The 17,976-nt window shown below is 50.4% G+C and overlaps 1 protein-coding gene across 1 annotated transcript in view; it reads right to left on the bottom strand.

Moving 5' to 3' along the window:
* LOC139235695 (uncharacterized) overlaps positions 1 to 17,744 on the bottom strand; it is a 72,359-nt gene extending 54,615 nt beyond the window's left edge. The window contains exons 1-5 of the mRNA XM_070866734.1: positions 17,443 to 17,744; positions 13,263 to 13,735; positions 10,642 to 10,806; positions 8,621 to 8,755; positions 563 to 724 (exon numbers count right to left, since the gene is read on the bottom strand). Coding sequence (XP_070722835.1) covers positions 563 to 724; positions 8,621 to 8,755; positions 10,642 to 10,806; positions 13,263 to 13,700 — 900 coding nt within the window. The 5' untranslated portion in view covers positions 13,701 to 13,735; positions 17,443 to 17,744. The remainder of the gene's footprint in view (positions 1 to 562; positions 725 to 8,620; positions 8,756 to 10,641; positions 10,807 to 13,262; positions 13,736 to 17,442) is intronic.
* Between the last annotated feature and the right edge of the window lie 232 nt (positions 17,745 to 17,976).

The following is a 17,976-nucleotide window of genomic DNA, read 5'->3' on the forward strand; positions in this document are numbered from 1 at the left end:
GTGTACACGATATATCTTACCCCCCCAGTGTATACGATATATCTCCCCCCCCCCACACCCACCCAGTGTACACGATATATCTCCCCCCACCCCACCACACACCCACCCAGTGTACACGATATATCTTCCCCCCCCCCGCCACACCCACCCAGTGTACACGATACATCTCCCCCCCACCCCACCACACACCCACCCAGTATACACGATATATCTTCCCCCACCCCACCACACCCACCCAGTGTACACAATATATCTCCCCCCACCCCACCACACACCCACCCAGTATACACGATATATCTCCCCCCCCCCCCGCCACACCCACCCAATGTACACGATATATCTCCCCCCACCCCACCACACACCCACCCAGTATACACTATATATCTCCCCCCCCCCCCCCGCCCCACACCCACCCAGTGTACACAATATATCTTATTCCCTACACCCACCCAGTGTACACGATATATCTTCCCCCCCACACACCCACCAAGTGTACACGATATATCCCCCCGCTGTGTACCAGATACATGCCCCTCCTCCTCCCCCCCCCCCCCCAGCATACCTGGTATATCTTCGCCACCTCAGTCCAGTCGGAGGGCAGCTGCACGGCCCGGCAGAAGTAGCGCCGAAGGTGGGGCCGGCATGGGGGGAGCCGGGCGCTCAGGGCCAGCAGGAAGTTGGCGGTACTGCGGATGTTCAGCTCCTGCCGGGTGTAGAGAGCGACCTGGGGGGGGGGGGAGAGAAGGTGGTTAGTCACCGGGTATCAGGGGCTGGGGGGGGGGAGGGGAGGGGGAGGGAAGAGGTTGGGGGGAGAGACAAGAAGGTTAGTCACCGGGTATCAGGGGCTGGGGGGGGGGGTGGGGGAAGTGTCCGGGGGGGGGGGGGGGGGGGGGGGAGGGGGGCAGCCCGCCCACAAACACGGTATGGGAGAGAATTACCTGAGAACGTAAGAAACAGGAGCAGGAGCCGGCCATTCGGCCCCTCGAGCCTGCTCCGCCATTCAGTAAGATCATGACCGCTCCGATCATGGGCTCAGCTCCACTTCCCCGCCCGCTCCCCGTAACCCTTCACTCCCTTATTGGTTAAGGAATTGTCAATCTCTGTCTTAAATGTATTCAATGACCCAGCCCCCACAGCTCTCTGGGGCAGCGAATTCCACAGATTTACAACCCTCTGAGAAAAGAAATTCCTCCTCATCTCAGTTTTAAATGGGCGGCCCCTTATTCATAAGAACATAAGAACATAAGAATTAGGAACAGGAGTAGGCCATCTAGCCCCTCGAGCCCGCTCCGCCATTCAACAAGATCATGGCTGATCTGGCCGTGGACTCAGCTCCACTTACCCGCCCGCTCCCCGTAACCCTTAATTCCCTTATTGGTTAAAAATCTATCTATCTGTGACTTGAATACATTCAATGAGCTAGCCTCAACTGCTTCCTTGGGCAGAGAATTCCACAGATTCACAACCCTCTGGGAGAAGAAATTCCTTCTCATCTCAGTTTTAAATTGGCTCACCCCGTATTTTGAGACCATGCCCCCTAGTTCTAGTCTCCCCGACCAGTGGAAACATCCTCTCTGCATCCACCTTGTCCAGCCCCCTCATAATCTTATACGTTTCGATAAGATCACCTCTCATTCTTCTGAATTCCAATGAGTAGAGGCCCAACCTCCTCAACCTTTCTTCATAAGTCAACCCCCTCATCTCCGGAATCAACCGAGTGAACCTTCTCTGAACTGCCTCCAAAACAAGTATATCCTTTCTTAAAAATGGAAACCAAAACTGCACGCAGTACTCCAGGTGTGGCCTCACCAATACCCTGCAGCAAGACTTCCCTGCTTTTATACTCTATCCCCTTTGCAATAAAGGCCAAGATTCCATTGGCCTTTCTGATCACTTGCCATACCTGCATACTAACTTTTTGTGTTTCATGCATAATTACCCGCAAGTCCTGCTATACTACAGCACTTTGTAATTTTTCTCCATTTAAATAATAACTTGCTCTTGATTTTTTTCTGCCAAAGTGCATAACCTCACACTTTCCAACATTATACTCCATCTGCCAAATTTTTGCCCACTCACTTAGCCTGTCTATGTCCTCTTGCAGATTTTTTGTGTTCTCCTCACGCATTGCTTTGTATCATCAGCAAACTTGGCTACGTTACACTCGGTCCCTTCTTCCAAGTCATTAATATGGATTGTAAATAGTTGCGGTCCCAGCACTGATCCCTGCGGCACCCCACTAGTTACTGATTGCCAACCTGAGAATGAACCATTTATCCCGACTCTCTGTTTTCTGTTAGATAGCCAATCCTCTATCCATGCTAATATATTACCCCCAACCCCGTGAACTTTTATCTTGTGCAGTAACCTTTTATGTGGCACCTTGTCAAATGCCTTCTGGAAGTCCAAATACACCACATCCACTGGTTCCCCTTTATCCACCCTGTTTGTTACATCCTCAAAAAATTCCAGCAAATTTGTCAAACATGACTTCTCCTTCATAAATCCATGCTGACTCTGCCTGACTGAATTATGCTTTTCCAAATGTCCTGCTACTGCTTCTTTAATAATGGACTCCAACATTTTCCCAACCACAGATGTTAGGCTAACTGGTCTATAGTTTCCTGCTTTTTGTCTGCCTCCTTTTTTAAATAGGGGCGTTACATTTGTGGTTTTCCAATCTGCTGGGACCTCCCCAGAATCCAGGGAATTTTGGTAAATTACAACCAATGCATCCACTATCCCTGTCGCTACTTCTCTTAAGACCCTAGGATGCAAGCCATCAGGTCCAGGGGATTTGTCCGCCTTTAGTCCCATTATCTTACTGAGTACCACCCCCTTAGTGATTGTAATTGTGTTAAGTTCCTCCCCCACTATAGGCCCTTGACTATCCACTGTTGCGATATTGTTAGTGTCCTCTACCGTAAAGACTGATACAAAATATTTGTTCAGAGTTTCTGCCATCTCCATGTTCCCCATCACTAATTCCCCGGTCACGTCCTCTAAGGGACCAACATTTACTTTAGCCACTCTTTTCCTTTTTATAGAAACTCTTACTATCTGTTTTTATATTTTGTGCTAGTTTACTTTCATGGTCTATCTTCCCTTTCTTAATAATTTTTTTTAGTCATCCTTTGCTGGCTTTTAAAAGCTTCCCAATCTTCTGCCCTCCCACTAGTTTTGGCCACTTTGTATGCCCTTGTTTTTAACTGGATACCGTCCTTTATTTCTTTAGTGAGCCACGGATGGCTATCTTTTCTCTCACACCCTTTCCTCTTCACTGGAATATATTTTTCTTGAGAGTTGTGCAATATCTCTTCAAATGTTTGCCACTGTTCATCAACCGTCCTACACTTTAATCTATTTTCCCAGTCCACTTTACCCAACTCTGCCCTCAAACCTACATAGTCTCCTTTATTTAAGCTTAGTACACTGGTTTGAGATACAACTTTCTCACCCTCCATCTGAATTTGAAATTCAACCATGCTATGATCACTCATTCCAAGGGGGTCCTTTACTAGGAGATTGTTTATTAATCCTGTCTCGTTACACAGGACCAGATCTAAGATAGCCTGCCCCCTGGTTGTTTCCGTTACATACTGCTCAAGGACCCCGTCCCTTATGCACTCTATGAACTCTTCCTCAAGGCTACCCTGACCAACTTGTCCAATCAATATGGAGGTTAAAATCACCCATGATTATTGCTGTTCCCTTTTTACAACCCCCCCACTCTTTCCTGGTTTATGCTCCGACCAACAGAGATGCTACTGTAAGCTGGCCTATAGACTACGCCCACCAGTGACTTTTTCCCCCTATTGTTCCTTATCCCCACCCAAACTGTTTCAACATGCTGATCATTTGAGCCAATATCATTTAGATACATAGAAAATAGGTGCAGGAGTAGGCCATTCGGCCCTTCGAGCCTGCACCGCCATTCAATGAGTTCATGGCTGAACATGCAACTTCAGTACCCCATTCCTGCTTTCTCGCCATACCCCTTGATCCCCCCCCCCCCCGAGTTGTAAGGACTACATCTAACTCCTTTTTGAATATATTTAGTGAACTGGCCTCAACAACTTCCTGTGGTAGAGAATTCCACAGGTTCACCACTCTCTGGGTGAAGAAGTTTCTCCTCATCTCGGTCCTACATGGCTTACCCTTTATCCCGAGACTGTGACCCCCTGGTTCTGGACTTCCCCAACATTAATATAGTGCTTTTGATGCCTTCTGGGCCTTCCAAAATGCTTCATAAGCAATGAACCAATGTTGGAATGTAGGGAAATGTGGCAATGTTCCCAAAACACAAACGAGATTAAAACATGCAACATATCAGGAATTTCAATCAATGTTTCATTTTACGGTTATAATTTTGACCATAACCTGAATATGAATGAATAAGAGTTGCTGCAGTCTGTGAACTATTCTGCGAATGGGAACACCATAACAGTGAAGTACAAAAATAAAACATGCACGGGCCGGATTTTCAAGAGGTTTGTGACCAGGTTATCGCCGCGATTTGACCCTCCGATTTCTTACTGTTGCAGTAATTCCATCCTTTTTTTTTGAGAAATTCGTAGCCAATCGTTCCAATTCTTTGTCAAATCACAAACGCCAGAGGTCACCTTGCACACGCCAAGGATCACTCTGCGCCAATGCTCTTAGCCAAAAGGCCGAGAGCCACTGCACCGTTCCTGGAAGTACTGCAATACCAGGTTCGTGCCATGGAGGTGGATGGGTCAGGTCCCCCCCACACACCTCCGTGGAGGTGGATGGGTCAAGCCACCCCACCCACCTCCTATCAAAAGAGCTACCCCACCTCCTTTTCCTTTCTGTTTGTCCTTCCGGATTGTCAAGTACCCCTGGTCACTTTGCAACCACGTCTCTGTCATGGCTATCAGATCATACCCATTTGTCTCAATTTGTGCCGTCAACTCATCTAATCTTGTTACGAATGCTACGTGCATTTAGACAAAGAGCCTTTAAATTTTTTTTTTTTTTTTAAAACCCTTTTTTCCTACTTGTTTCCTCTCTCCTTCAAACTCACTCACTTTATTTTTGCTTCCTAATTCCAGCTTTACTTCCCTCCCCACTGAGTCTATTTTCAGGTTCCCATCCCCCTCCCACCCACAGACACCGGCATTAAAATTCAAAGCTCAGCACCAGCCAAGGCTCAGCTCCGGACTCTCACTCTCTCCCAGAGTCGCAAGGTCGTTGGGTTCGAGCCCCATTCCAGAGACTCCTGCCCCATATAATCCACGGCCGACACATTTAAAAAAAAAGGACTTGGATGGGCATCAGCCGGTGCTGGAAAGTGGGATTCATAAGAACATAAGAATTAGGAACAGGAGTCGGCCATCTAGCCCCTCGAGCCTGCTCCGCCATTCAACGAGATCATGGCTGATCTGGCCGTGGACTCAGCTCCACTTACCCGCCCGCTCCCCGTAACCCTTAATTCCCTTATTGGTTAAAAATCTATCTATCTGTGACTTGAATACATTCAATGAGCTAGCCTCAACTGCTTCCTTGGGCAGAGAATTCCACAGATCCACAACCCTCTGGGAGAAGAAATTCCTTCTCAACTCGGTTTTAAATTGGCTCCCCCTGTATTTTGAGGCTGTGCCCCCCTAGTTCTAGTCTCCCCGACCAGTGGAAACAACCTCTCCGCCTCGATCTGGTCTATCCCTTTCATTATTTTAAATGTTTCTATAAGGTCACCCCTCATCCTTCTGAACTCCAACGAGTAAAGACCCAGTCTGCTCAATCTATCATCATAAGGTAACCCCCCTCATCTCCGGAATCAGCCTAGTGAATCGTCTCTGTACCCCCTCCAAAGCCAGTATATCCTTCCTTAAGTAAGGTGACCAAAAGTGCACGCAGTACTCCAGGTGCGGCCTCACCAATACCCTGTACAGTTGCAGCAGGACCTCCCTGCTTTTGTACTCCATCCCTCTCGCAATGAAGGCCAACATTCCATTCGCCTTCCTGATTACCTGCTGCACCTGCAAACTAACTTTTTGGGATTCATGCACAAGGACCCCCAGGTCCCTCTGCACCGCAGCATGTTGTAATTTCTCCCCATTCAAATAATATTCCCTTTCACTGTGTTTTTTCCCCCAAGGTGGATGACCTCACACTTTCCGACATTGTATTCCATCAACCGCAGGGATATTGTATTCCACCAACCGAAAGGGCAAATGGGACCTTGGTTTCACGGTCTCATCCGAAACTTGCCGTACCTGCAGCGGGAATGTGGGCCTAGATTTTAGGCGCGGGGACGACAGAGACACACTGCTGGCCAGCACCTAGCCTGAGCATGATCACAGCTGGCCGCATGGGCGGGTGGAGGGGGGGGGGCGCGGAGGGGAGTCGGGCAGCAGGATTATCACGCTTGGAATGAGCCACTGTGGCCTCCAGCCACCCTTGGCCGTTCTTCAAACTCGGAACCTCAACTGCAGCCGTGGGTCAGTGGGCCTCTGAGTCGGAAGGTTGCGGAATGAAGTCCCACACCAGGGATTCGGAGAAAATTTTTTTAAAAAAAGAGATTAACTGGTCATTGGCACAATGCTGTCTGTGGGATCTTGCTGTGCGCTAAATTGGTGGTGCTGTTTCCCACATTACCACAGTGACTATACTTCAAAAGTGCTTCTTGGCTGTTGGGCGCTGTGGGATGCCCTGGTCATGAAAGGTGCTCGAGAAACTCAAGATTTTTATTCATTTTTTCACCTCACCAACACATCCACATTCGCCTCAAACCATTTACCCCTCAACATTGTTCCACATTCCAGTTTGTTTCAGGCATATCTGGGGAGGGCCCGCTAACCCCCCCTCTCTCACACTCCTGTATCTGGGGAGGGTCCCTCTCTCGCACTCCTGCATCTGGGGAGGGCTCTCTAACCCCTTCTCTCACACTCCTGCATCTGGGGAGGGCCCCTCTCTCGCACTCCTGCATCTGGGGAGGGCCCCTCTCTCGCACTCCTGCATCTGGGGAGGGTCCCTCTCTCGCACTCCTGCATCTGGGGAGGTCCCTCTCTCGCACTCCTGCATCTGGGGAGGGTCCCTCTAACCCCTTCTCTCACACTCCTGTATCTGGGGAGGTCCCTCTAACCCCTCTCTCTCACTCCTGTATCTGGGGAGGCCCCTCTAACCCCTCTCTCACACTCCTGTATCTGGGGAGGTCCCTCTAACCCCTCTCTCACACTCCTGTATCTGGGGAGGTCCCTCTAACCCCTCTCTCTCACACACTCCTGTATCTGGGGAGGCCTCTCTAACCCCTTCTCTCACACTCCTGTATCTGGGGAGGTCCCTCTAACCCCTCTCTCACACTCCTGTATCTGGGGAGGTCCCTCTAACCCCTCTCTCTCACTCCTGTATCTGGGGAGGCCCCTCTAACCCCTCTCTCACACTCCTGTATCTGGGGAGGTCCCTCTAACCCCTCTCTCACACTCCTGTATCTGGGGAGGTCCCTCCAACCCCTCTCTCTCACACACTCCTGTATCTGGGGAGGCCTCTCTAACCCCTTCTCTCACACTCCTGTATCTGGGGAGGTCCCTCTAACCCCTCTCTCACACTCCTGTATCTGGGGAGGTCCCTCTAACCCCTCTCTCTCACACACTCCTATATCTGGGGAGGCCCCTCTCACACACTCCTGTATCTGGGGAGGTCCCTCTAACCCCTCTCTCTCACACTCCTGTATCTGGGGAGGTCCCTCTAACCCCTCTTTCACACACTCCTATATCTGGGGAGGCCCCTCTCACACACTCCTGTATCTTGGGAGGTCCCTCTAATCCCTCTCTCTCACACTCCTGTATCTGGGGAGGTCCCTCTAACCCCTCTTTCACACACTCCTGTATCTGGGGAGGTCCCTCTAACCCCTCTCTCACACACAGCTGTATCTGGGGAGGCCTCTCTCACACACTCCTGTATCTGGGGAGGTCCCTCTAACCCCTCTCTCTCACACTCCTGTATCTGGGGAGGTCCCTCTAACCCCTCTCTCTCTCTCTCACTCCTGTATCTGGGGAGGTCCCTCTAACCCCTCTCTCACACACTCCTGTATCTGGGGAGGTCCCTCTAACCCCTCTCTCACACACTCCTGTATCTGGGGAGGTCCCTCTAACCCCTCTCTCTCACACTCCTGTATCTGGGGAGGTCCCTCTAACCCCTCTCTCACACACTCCTGTATCTGGGGAGGTCCCTCTAACCCCTCTCTCACACACTCCTGTATCTGGAGAGGTCCCTCTAACCCCTCTCTCTCACACTCCTGTATCTGGGGAGGTCCCTCTAACCCCTCTCTCTCACACTCCTGTATCTGGGGAGGCCCCCCCTCACACTTTAGCATGTGCTAACTGGGCTCAGAGGGTGGGGATGGAACTTTGGGACCTTCCTGCTGAGTACAGCTCTCAGTACCAATGGTTGCAGGCCCCCCTGGCCCCACCCCACCCCTGGGTCCAACACGCACCGTTGGGCTGTAACCCGGTGTCGATGGTGCCCTTGGTGTCTCTGGCCCTGGACCATTCCAGGTGCCCCACTTGGGCAGAGACCGACATCACAGGAGATCGCCCTCCGACAGTCAAAAGGCCGAAACGTTCCCGCTCGTCTCTCCCAGATTCTACTCCTCTCGTACCTTCAGGATGAACTCGGGCTCCTGATCCGCGATCTCCTGGCACAGGCCCAGCAGGTGGAGGCGTGTCTGGTTCTCTGCGTCTGTGAAGTTGGCCCCTTCGATCAGGGAGCAGCAGACCCCATTCAAGAGGGCCTCCTGGAAAAAAGTGGGGGGGAAAGAAAAAGCCATCAGCAATTGCAGGGTGGGGGATAAGAACAGAAGAACATAAGAAATAGGAGCAGGAGTCGGCCATTCGGCCCCTCGAGCCTGCTCCGCCATTCAACACGATCATGGCTGATCTCTGACCTCAACTCCACTTTCCTGCTCTGTCCCCATATCCCATGATTCTCTTAATATCCAAAAATCTATCATCTCATATATTGAACGACAGTCTCCACAGCCCTCTGGGGTAGAGATTTCCAAAGAATCACCATTGAAGTAGAGATTAAATAATTAACCTCGACACAGTCTGTTAGGAGTCAAACACTCGCAATTTTGTTTTATTTGCAAGGGAGGAACAGGCTTGTAAGTCAGTCCCGACTGAACTCTCTGCCCCAGTCCTCTACGAACAAAGAACACGTAGGGTTTTTATACATTTACTCGGCCTATAATGGCTGGACATCCAATACATGAGTCATACATTGATTTGATTGGACACAGCCCCTTGTCACTCAAGGTGAGGATGGTTTCCATCCCGCCTACCCCTGGGAACTTTCCCCCCCCCCCCAATGTGTTTCTGTTCAGGGAATGGAATATAAAAGCAGCGAAGTCTTGCTCGAGTTATACAGGGTATTGGTGAGGCTACACCTGGAATACTGCGTGCAGTTTTGGTTAAGAAAATATACACTTGCTTTCGAGGCAGTTCAGAGAAGGTTCACTCGGTTGATTCTGGAGATGAGGGGGTTGACTTACGAGGAAAGGTTGAGCAGGTTGGGCCTCTACTCACTGGAATTCAGAAGAATGAGAGGTGATCTTATCGAAATGTGGTGGATGCAGAGAGGATGTTTCCACTGAGGGGGGAGACTAGAACTAGGGGGCATGGTCTTAGAATAAGGGGCCGCCCATTTAAAACTGAGATGAGGAGGAATTTCTTCTCTCAGAGGGTTGTGGCTCTGTGGAATTCGCTGCCTCAGAGAGCTGTGGAGGCTGGGTCATTGAATATATTTAAGACAGAGATAGACAGTTTCTTAACCGATGAGGGAATAAGGGGAGCGGGCAGGGAAGTGGAGCTGAGTCCATGATCGGAGCAGCCATGATCGGATTAAATGGCGGAGCAGACTCGAGGGGCCGAATGGCCGACTCCTGCTCCTATTTCTTATGTTCTTATGTAAATCATGGACTGTGGTGGACGTCCAAAAGCTCAGGGGTTGCCGAGGAGGACAATAGGAGCGAGGAGGGACATCGGAGGAACTTCCTCACTGAGAGGAACACAGCAACAGGAGGAGGCCATTTCGCCCCTTGAGCCTGTTCTGCCATTCAATGAGATCATAGCTGATCTGCGACCTAACTCCATCTTTGCCCCATATCCCTCAATACCTTTGGTTGACTAAAATCGGTCAATCTCACATTTAAAATTAACAATTGCTCAAGCATCAATTACCCGTTTGCAGAAGATAGTTCCAAAACTTGTTCCAACCTTTTGTGTGTAGATGTGTTTCCTGACTTCACTCCTGAAAGGTCTAGCTCTAATGTTTACACGGAGTCCCATGGTCTAAAAAGGGTAATCGGCCATGGGATGAGTTCCCGGGAAGGATGGTAAAATGGACAAAATGGTAAAAGTGGTCAATGGGCAAGTAGATGGGTTTGTTGAGAGAGACAAGGGGTTGAGGGATACAGTGCGAAGGTGGGATTGAGGGATATAGGGATACGATGTGGTTGAGCGATACGGGGAGAAAGTGGGGTTGAGGGATATGGGGAGAAGGTGGGATTGAGGGATATGGGGAGAGGGTGGGGTTGAGAGATATGGGGAGAAGGTCGGGATTGAGGGATATGGTGAATTAGGAGGGTAGGTGGGCTTCCAGAAGACCCCATTTTACCCTCACCTTCTTTTCTCGCAGTTTGTTGTCCTGGTTCTGTGAAGGTTCCGGAACATCACGAAGCTCCTCAGCGAACAGGGCCCCTCGTGCCTGCTCCAGATCATCATATTCCTGCGCTGACAGGTTGTAACTAGGCATCGGTACAGACACCTCGGTTAGGTCCTCAGCCGCCTGAAAGAGAGAAATAATATGGACATTAGAAACTGCAGCTCAAAAATTATCCTGTAGAAAACCTCTCCATTAGATTCCAGCCTGTAACTCACTCCCGGGTATCTGTTATTCTAAATATAAACCACCCAAATCCCTCGATTAGATTCCAGCCTGAAACTCACTCCCGGGTATCTGTTATTCTATATATAAACCCCCCGAACCCCTCGATTAGATTCCAGCCTGTAACTCACTCCCGGGTATCTGTTATTCTAAATATAAACCACCCAAATCCCACAATTAGATTCCAGCCTGTAACTCACTCCCGAGTATCTGTTATTCTAAATATAAACCACCCAAATCCCTCGATTAGATTCCAGCCTGAAACTCACTCCCGGGTATCTGTTATTCTATATATAAACCCCCCGAACCCCTCGATTAGATTCCAGCCTGTAACTCACTCCCGGGTATCTGTTATTCTATATATAAACCCCCCCGAACCCCTCGATTAGATTAGATTCCAGCCTGTAACTCACTCCTGGGTGTCTGTTATTCTAAAAATAAACACCCCCCCCGAACCCCTCGATTAGATTCCAGCCTGTAACTCACTCCCAGTATCCATTATTCGATATATAAACCCCCCGAACCCCTCGATTAGATTCCAACCTGTGACTCACTCCAGGGTATCTGTTATTCTACATATAAACCACCCGAACCCCACAATTGGATTCCAGCCTGTAACTCACTCTTGGTATCTGTTATTCTATATATAAACCCCCCCGAACCCCTCGATTAGATTCCAGTCTGTAACTCACTCCCGGGTATCTGTTATTCTATACATAAACCCACCGAACCCATCGATTAGATTCCAGCCTGTAATTAACTCCCGGGTATCTGTTATTCTATATATAAACCCTCCGAACCCCTTCGATTAGATTCCAGCCTGTAACTTACTCTCGGGTATCCGTTATATTATATATAAACCCCCCGAACCCCCCGATTAGATTCCAGCCTGTAACTCACTCCCGGGTATCTGTTATTGTATATATAAATCCCCCGAACCCCTCGATTAGATTCCAGTCTGAAACTCACTCCCGGGTATCTGCTATTCTATATATAAACCCCCCGAACCCCTCGATTAGATTCCAGCCTGTAACTCACTCCCGGGTATCTGTAATTCTATATATAAACCACCAGAACCCCTCGATTTGATGCCAGCCTGTAACTCACTCCCGAGTATCTGTTATTCTATATATAAACCCCCCCGAACCCCTCGATTAGATACCAGCCTGTAACTCACTCTCGGGTATCTGTTATTCTATATATAAACCCCTCCCGAACCCCTCGATTAGATTCCAGCCTGTAACTCATTCCCGGTTATCTGTTATTCTGTATATAAACCCCCGAAACCCTCGATTAGATTCCAGCCTGTAACTCACTCCCGGGGTATCTGTTATTCTATATATAAACCCCCCGAACCCCTCGATTAGATTCCAGCCTGTAACTCACTCCCGCGTATCTGTTATTCTATATATAAACCCCCTGAACCCCTCGATTAGATTCCAGCCTGTAACTCACTCCCGCGTATCTGTTATTCTATATATAAACCCCCCGAACCCCTCGATTAGATTCCAGCCTGTAACTCACTCCCGGGGTATCTGTTATTCTATATATAAACCCCCCGAACCCCTCGATTAGATTCCAGCCTGTAACTCACTCCCTCGTATCTGTTATTCTATATATAAACCCCCTGAACCCCTCGATTAGATTCCAGCCTGTAACTCACTCCCGCGTATCTGTTATTCTATATATAAACCCTCCCGAACCCCTCGATTAGATTCCAGCCTGTAACTCACTCCCGAGTATCTGTTATTCTATATATAAACCCCCCCGAACCCCTCGATTAGATACCAGCCTGTAACTCACTCCCGGGTATCTGTTATTCTATATATAAACCCCTCCCGAACCCCTCGATTAGATTCCAGCCTGTAACTCACTCCCGGGTATCTGTTATTCTATATATAAACCCCTCCCGAACCCCTCGATTAGATTCCAGCCTGTAACTCACTCCAGGGTATCTGTTATTCTATATATAAACCCTCCCGAACCCCTCGATTAGATTCCAGCCTGTAACTCACTCCCGGGTATCTGTTATTCTATATATAAACCCCCGAACCCCTGGATTAGATTCCAGCCTGTAACTCACTCCAGGGTATCTGTTATTCTATATATAAACCCTCCCGAACCCCTCGATTAGATTCCAGCCTGTAACTCACTCCCGGGTATCTGTTATTCTATATATAAACCCCCGAACCCCTGGATTAGATTCCAGCCTGTAACTCACTCCCGGTTATGTTATTCTATCTATAAACCCCCCCGAACCCCTCGATTAGATTCCAGCCTGTAACTCACTCCCGGGTATCTGTTATTCTCTATAATCGACCCTCCGCCCTGCCTGGTGCCTCTCCCGATCCTCTTACCCATTGCCCGGTGCTGAAAGGGACTTTGGTTGGAGCCCCGTGTAGGCGTTCCCTCTCCACCGAGGGCGACGCTTGGTCAGCCTTGTCCTTCAGCGGGGCGGACGTCAAAGGGCAGAGGTTGAGGTGCCGGGAGGTCGCAAGGCCAAAGATCCGGTGCGGGGAGGTCAAAGGGCAGAGGGCGCGGGGCAGCTTGGGGCCCAGGGACTGGCTGTAGTGGAGGGGGAGAGTCGAGGAGACGTCCAAGGAGGTGGCACAAGCGACGGAGGAGGTCAGGAACCGATTGGCCAAACCCACGCTCGGGGTCAGCAGGTGGGCAGCCGCCAGCGCCGCGCTGCGGAGGGCCGGCGGCCGTCTTGCCGGTGCGGCCAGGACGGGGTTGGCGAGCCTGGAGCGCTGCCCGGGCGCCGGACGCGTCAATCCGCCTCCGTCGGTCTTCATGTTGCCGCTGTCGTTCCTCAGGGTGTCTCGGAGCACTGAGGAGACAAGAGACGGAAAACGGAGAGTGAAAACCCAACCACAACCCAACCTGCGTCACTGAATACACTCAAGGTGGAGATAGATAGATTATTGAACGATAAGGGAATAAAGGGTTAAGAAGAACATAATAAATAGGAGCAGGAGTCAGCCATTCGGCCCCTCGAGACTGCTCCGCCATTCAATACGACCATGGCTGATCCGATCATGGACTCAGCTCCACTTCCCTGCCCGCTCCCTTATCTACTTATCGGTTAAGAATCTGTCTATCTCTGTCTTCAATATATTCAATGACCCAGCCTCCACAGCTCTCTGGGGCAGAGAATTCCACAGATTTACAACCCTCTGAGAGAAGAAATTCCTCCTCATCTCAGTTTTAAATGGGTGACCCCTTATTCTAAGACCATGCCCCCTAGTTCTAGTCTCCCCCATCAGTGGAAACATCCTCTCTGCATCCACCTTGTCAAGCCTCCTCATAATCTTGTACGTTTCCATAAGATCCCCTCTCATTCTTCTGAATTCCAATGAGTAGAGGCCCAACCTACTCAAGCTTTTCTCATAAGTCAACCCCCTCATCTGCGGAATCAACTGAGTGAACCTTTTCTGAACTGCCTCCAAAGCAAATATATCCTTTCGTAAATATGGAAACCAAAACTGTATGCAGTACTCCAGGTGTGGCCTCACCAATACATTGTATTACCATAGCAAGACTTCCCTGCTTTTATACTCTATCCCCTATAAGGCGATGGAGTATTTGGGAGTGTGCAGGGTGGGAGTGTGCAGGGAAGTGGAGTTGAGTCAATGATCAGACCAGACATGATCGTATTAAATGGCGGAGCAGGCTCAAGGGGCCAAATGGCCTATTCTTGCTCCTATTTCTTATGTAAGGTTAAGAGGTGATTTGTCATGTGTCAGCTGTGTCTCAGTGGGCAGCACCCTCGCCTCGGAGTCAGAAGGTTGTGGGTTCAAGTCCCACTCCAGGGACTTGAGCACATAAATCCAGGCTGACACTCCCAGCTCAGGGCTGAGGGAGTGCCGCACTGTCGGAGGTGCCGTCTTTCGGATGAGACGTTAAACCGAGGCGCCGTCTGCTCTCTCGGGTGGACGTAAAAGATCCCAGGGCACTATTTGGAAGAAGAGCAGGGGGAGTTGTCCCCGGTGTACTGGGGCCAATATTTATCCCTCAATCAACATAACAAAAAAAACAGATTATCTGGGTCATTATCACATTGCTGTGTGTGGGAGCTTGCTGTGCACAAGTTGGCTGCTGCATTTCCTACATTACAACAGTGACTACACTCCAAAAGTACTTCATTGACTGTAAAGCGCTTTGAGACGTCCGGTGGTTGTGAACGGAGTGATATAAATCCAAGTTTTTTCAACCTCCAGCTGTGCTGTAAGTTTCTACGAATCTATCTCTGTGAAACCAACATCACTAAGAAAAAAAACGATTATCTGCTCATTGATCACGTTGCTGTGTGCGGGATCTTGCCATGCATTACAACCACGGCAACGCTTCAAAAGAGTGCTTAACTGGCTGTATCATCATCGACAGTCCCTCAAAATCGAGGAAGACTTGCTTCCACTCAAAGTGAGTTCTCAGGTGACTGAACAGTCCAATACGGGAACTACAGTCCCTGTCACAGGTGGGACAGACAGTGGTTGAGGGAAGGGGAGGGTGGGACTGGTTTGCCGCACGCTCCTTCCGCTGCCTGCGCTTGCTTTCTGCACGCTCTCGGCGACGAGACTTGAGGTGCTCAGCGCCCCTCCCGGATGCACTTCCTCCACTTCGGGGCGGGACTGGTCTTTGGGCCAGGGACTCCCAGGTGTCGGTGGGGGGGATGTTGCACTTTATCAGGGTGGGCTTTGAGGGTGCTCCCTTGCAACGTTTCCTCTGCCCACCTTTGGCTCGTTTGCCGTGAAGGAGTTCCGAGTAGAGCGCTCGCTTTTGGGAGTCTCGTGTCTGGGGACATGCGGACGATGTGGCCCTGCCCAGCGGAGCTGGTCGAGTGTGTGGTCAGTGCTTCGGTGCTGGGGATGTTGGGCCTGGTCGAGGACGCTAACGTTGGTGCGTCTGTCCTCCCGGGGGGATTTGCAGGATCTTGCGGAGACAGCGTTGGTGGTATTTCTCCAGCGACTTGAGGTGCCTGCTGTACATGGTCCACGTCTCTGAGCCACACAGGAGGTCTGTAATGCGTCCGGTGGCAACGATAGGCGCTGTGCACATGCAAGCTCTTAAGTTTGCCGAGTGTATTTTGGGCGGGACGGCAGATGACGGAGCTTGCTGTATCTGGCCGGGTCCAGCTTCTCGGGGTATGGTTGGGGCCGAGGTGGATGGCAGCCTCCTGGTTTGGGGGGGGGGGGGGCAGCGGGTGGGGAATAACGTCTTCCTGTGTGTGTTATGGGGAGCTGTAGCATAGTGGTCATGTTGCTAGACCACTAATCCAGAGGCCTGATCCCATGGTACAGAGACTCGGGTTCAAATCCCACCACTGCAGCTGGAAAATTTCAATTCCGTTAATTAAATAAATCTGGAACAAACAGCTCGTGTCAGGAATGGTGACCTTTGAAGCATGCAACAAACCACTACGACAAAGGAAATCTGGTTTTCCCGCGTGAATTACAGGGAACATCCCCAGCATCGAAGCACTGACCACACACTCGACCAGCTCCGCTGGGCAGGGACCACATTGTCCGCATGGCCCCCCCAGACACGAGACTCCCCAAAGCGAGCGCTCTACTCGGAACTCCTTCGCGGCAAGCGAGCCCCAGGGTGGGCAGAGGAAACGTTACAAGGGACCACCCCTCAAAGCCTCCCCTGATAAAGTGCAACATCCCCCACCGACACCTGGGAGTGCCTGGGCCCAAAGACCAGTCCCGCCCCTAAGCGGAGGAAGTGCATCCGGGAGGGGCGCTGAGCACCTCGAGTCTCGTCGCCGAGAGCGCGCAGAAAGCAAGCACAGGCAGCGGAAGGAGCGTGCGGCAAACCAGTCCCACCCTCCCCTTCCCTCAACCACTGTCTGTCCCACCTGTGACAGGGACTGTGGCTCCCGTATTGGACTGTTCAGTCACCTGAGAACTCACTTTGAGAGTGGAAGCAAGTCTTCCTCGACTCCGAGGGACTGCCTATGATGGGGAACAACAACAACTTGTGATTATATAGCACCCTTAATGTAGCGAAACATCCTTTCACAGGGGTATTATGATAGGAGACTGCACAGATAGGGAGGGCTGAGGCCATCGAAAATAAGGATGAGACTTCTGAAAGCGAGGCTTTGCTTAACCGGAAGCCAATGTGCGTTGGAATAGTCGAGTCGAGAGGTAACAAAGGCATGGATGAGGGCTTCAGCAGCGGATGAGCTGAGGCAGGGGCCGAGACGGGCGATGATACGGAGGTGGAAATAGGCGGTCTTAGTGATGCTGTGGATATGTGGTCAAAAGCTCATTTCAGGGTCAAATGTTACACCAAGATTGCGAACGGTAGGAAAGTGGTTATGTTACTGGGCAAGTAACCAGAGGCCTCCACTAAGAATCCAGAGCCCCGGGTTCAAATCCCACCACGGCAGCTAGGGAATTTAAGTTCAGTTAATTAAATGAATCTGGGGTAGAAAGCTGGTATCAGCAATGGTGACCATGCGACTACTGGATCGTCATAAAACCCACGGGGTTCACGAATATCCTTTAGGGAAGGAAATGCCGTCCTTACCCGGTCTGGCCGATATATGTGACTCCAGACCCACAGAAATGTGGTTGACTCTGAAATGGCCAAGCGACACACCGAGCTGTACCAAACCCCCTGTGACAATGTCAACGCTGCGGGAGACACATCACCACATCCTCAAGGGCAATTAGGGAGGGGCGATAAATGCCAGTGACACCCATATCCTTTGAGCGAATAAATAAATCAAACAAAAAGATTTGGGGCGGGGTGCAGTTCACCGCAGAGCAGCCACAATGGCTGAGGCCTGGCACAGTCTCTGCTCAGAGAGAGAGAGAGATACAGATACAGATACAGACAGAGAGAGAGAGAGAGAGAGAGAGATACAGACAGAGAGAGAGAGAGAGAGAGAGAGATACAGACAGAGAGAGAGAGAGAGAGAGAGATACAGACAGAGAGAGAGAGAGAGAGAGAGAGAGATACAGACAGAGAGAGAGAGAGAGAGAGAGAGATACAGACAGAGAGAGAGAGAGAGATACAGACAGAGAGAGAGAGAGAGATACAGACAGAGAGAGAGAGAGA

The sequence above is a fragment of the Pristiophorus japonicus genome, chromosome 23, assembly GCF_044704955.1.
Source record: "Pristiophorus japonicus isolate sPriJap1 chromosome 23, sPriJap1.hap1, whole genome shotgun sequence".
In the NCBI taxonomy this organism is placed as follows: domain Eukaryota; kingdom Metazoa; phylum Chordata; class Chondrichthyes; family Pristiophoridae; genus Pristiophorus; species Pristiophorus japonicus.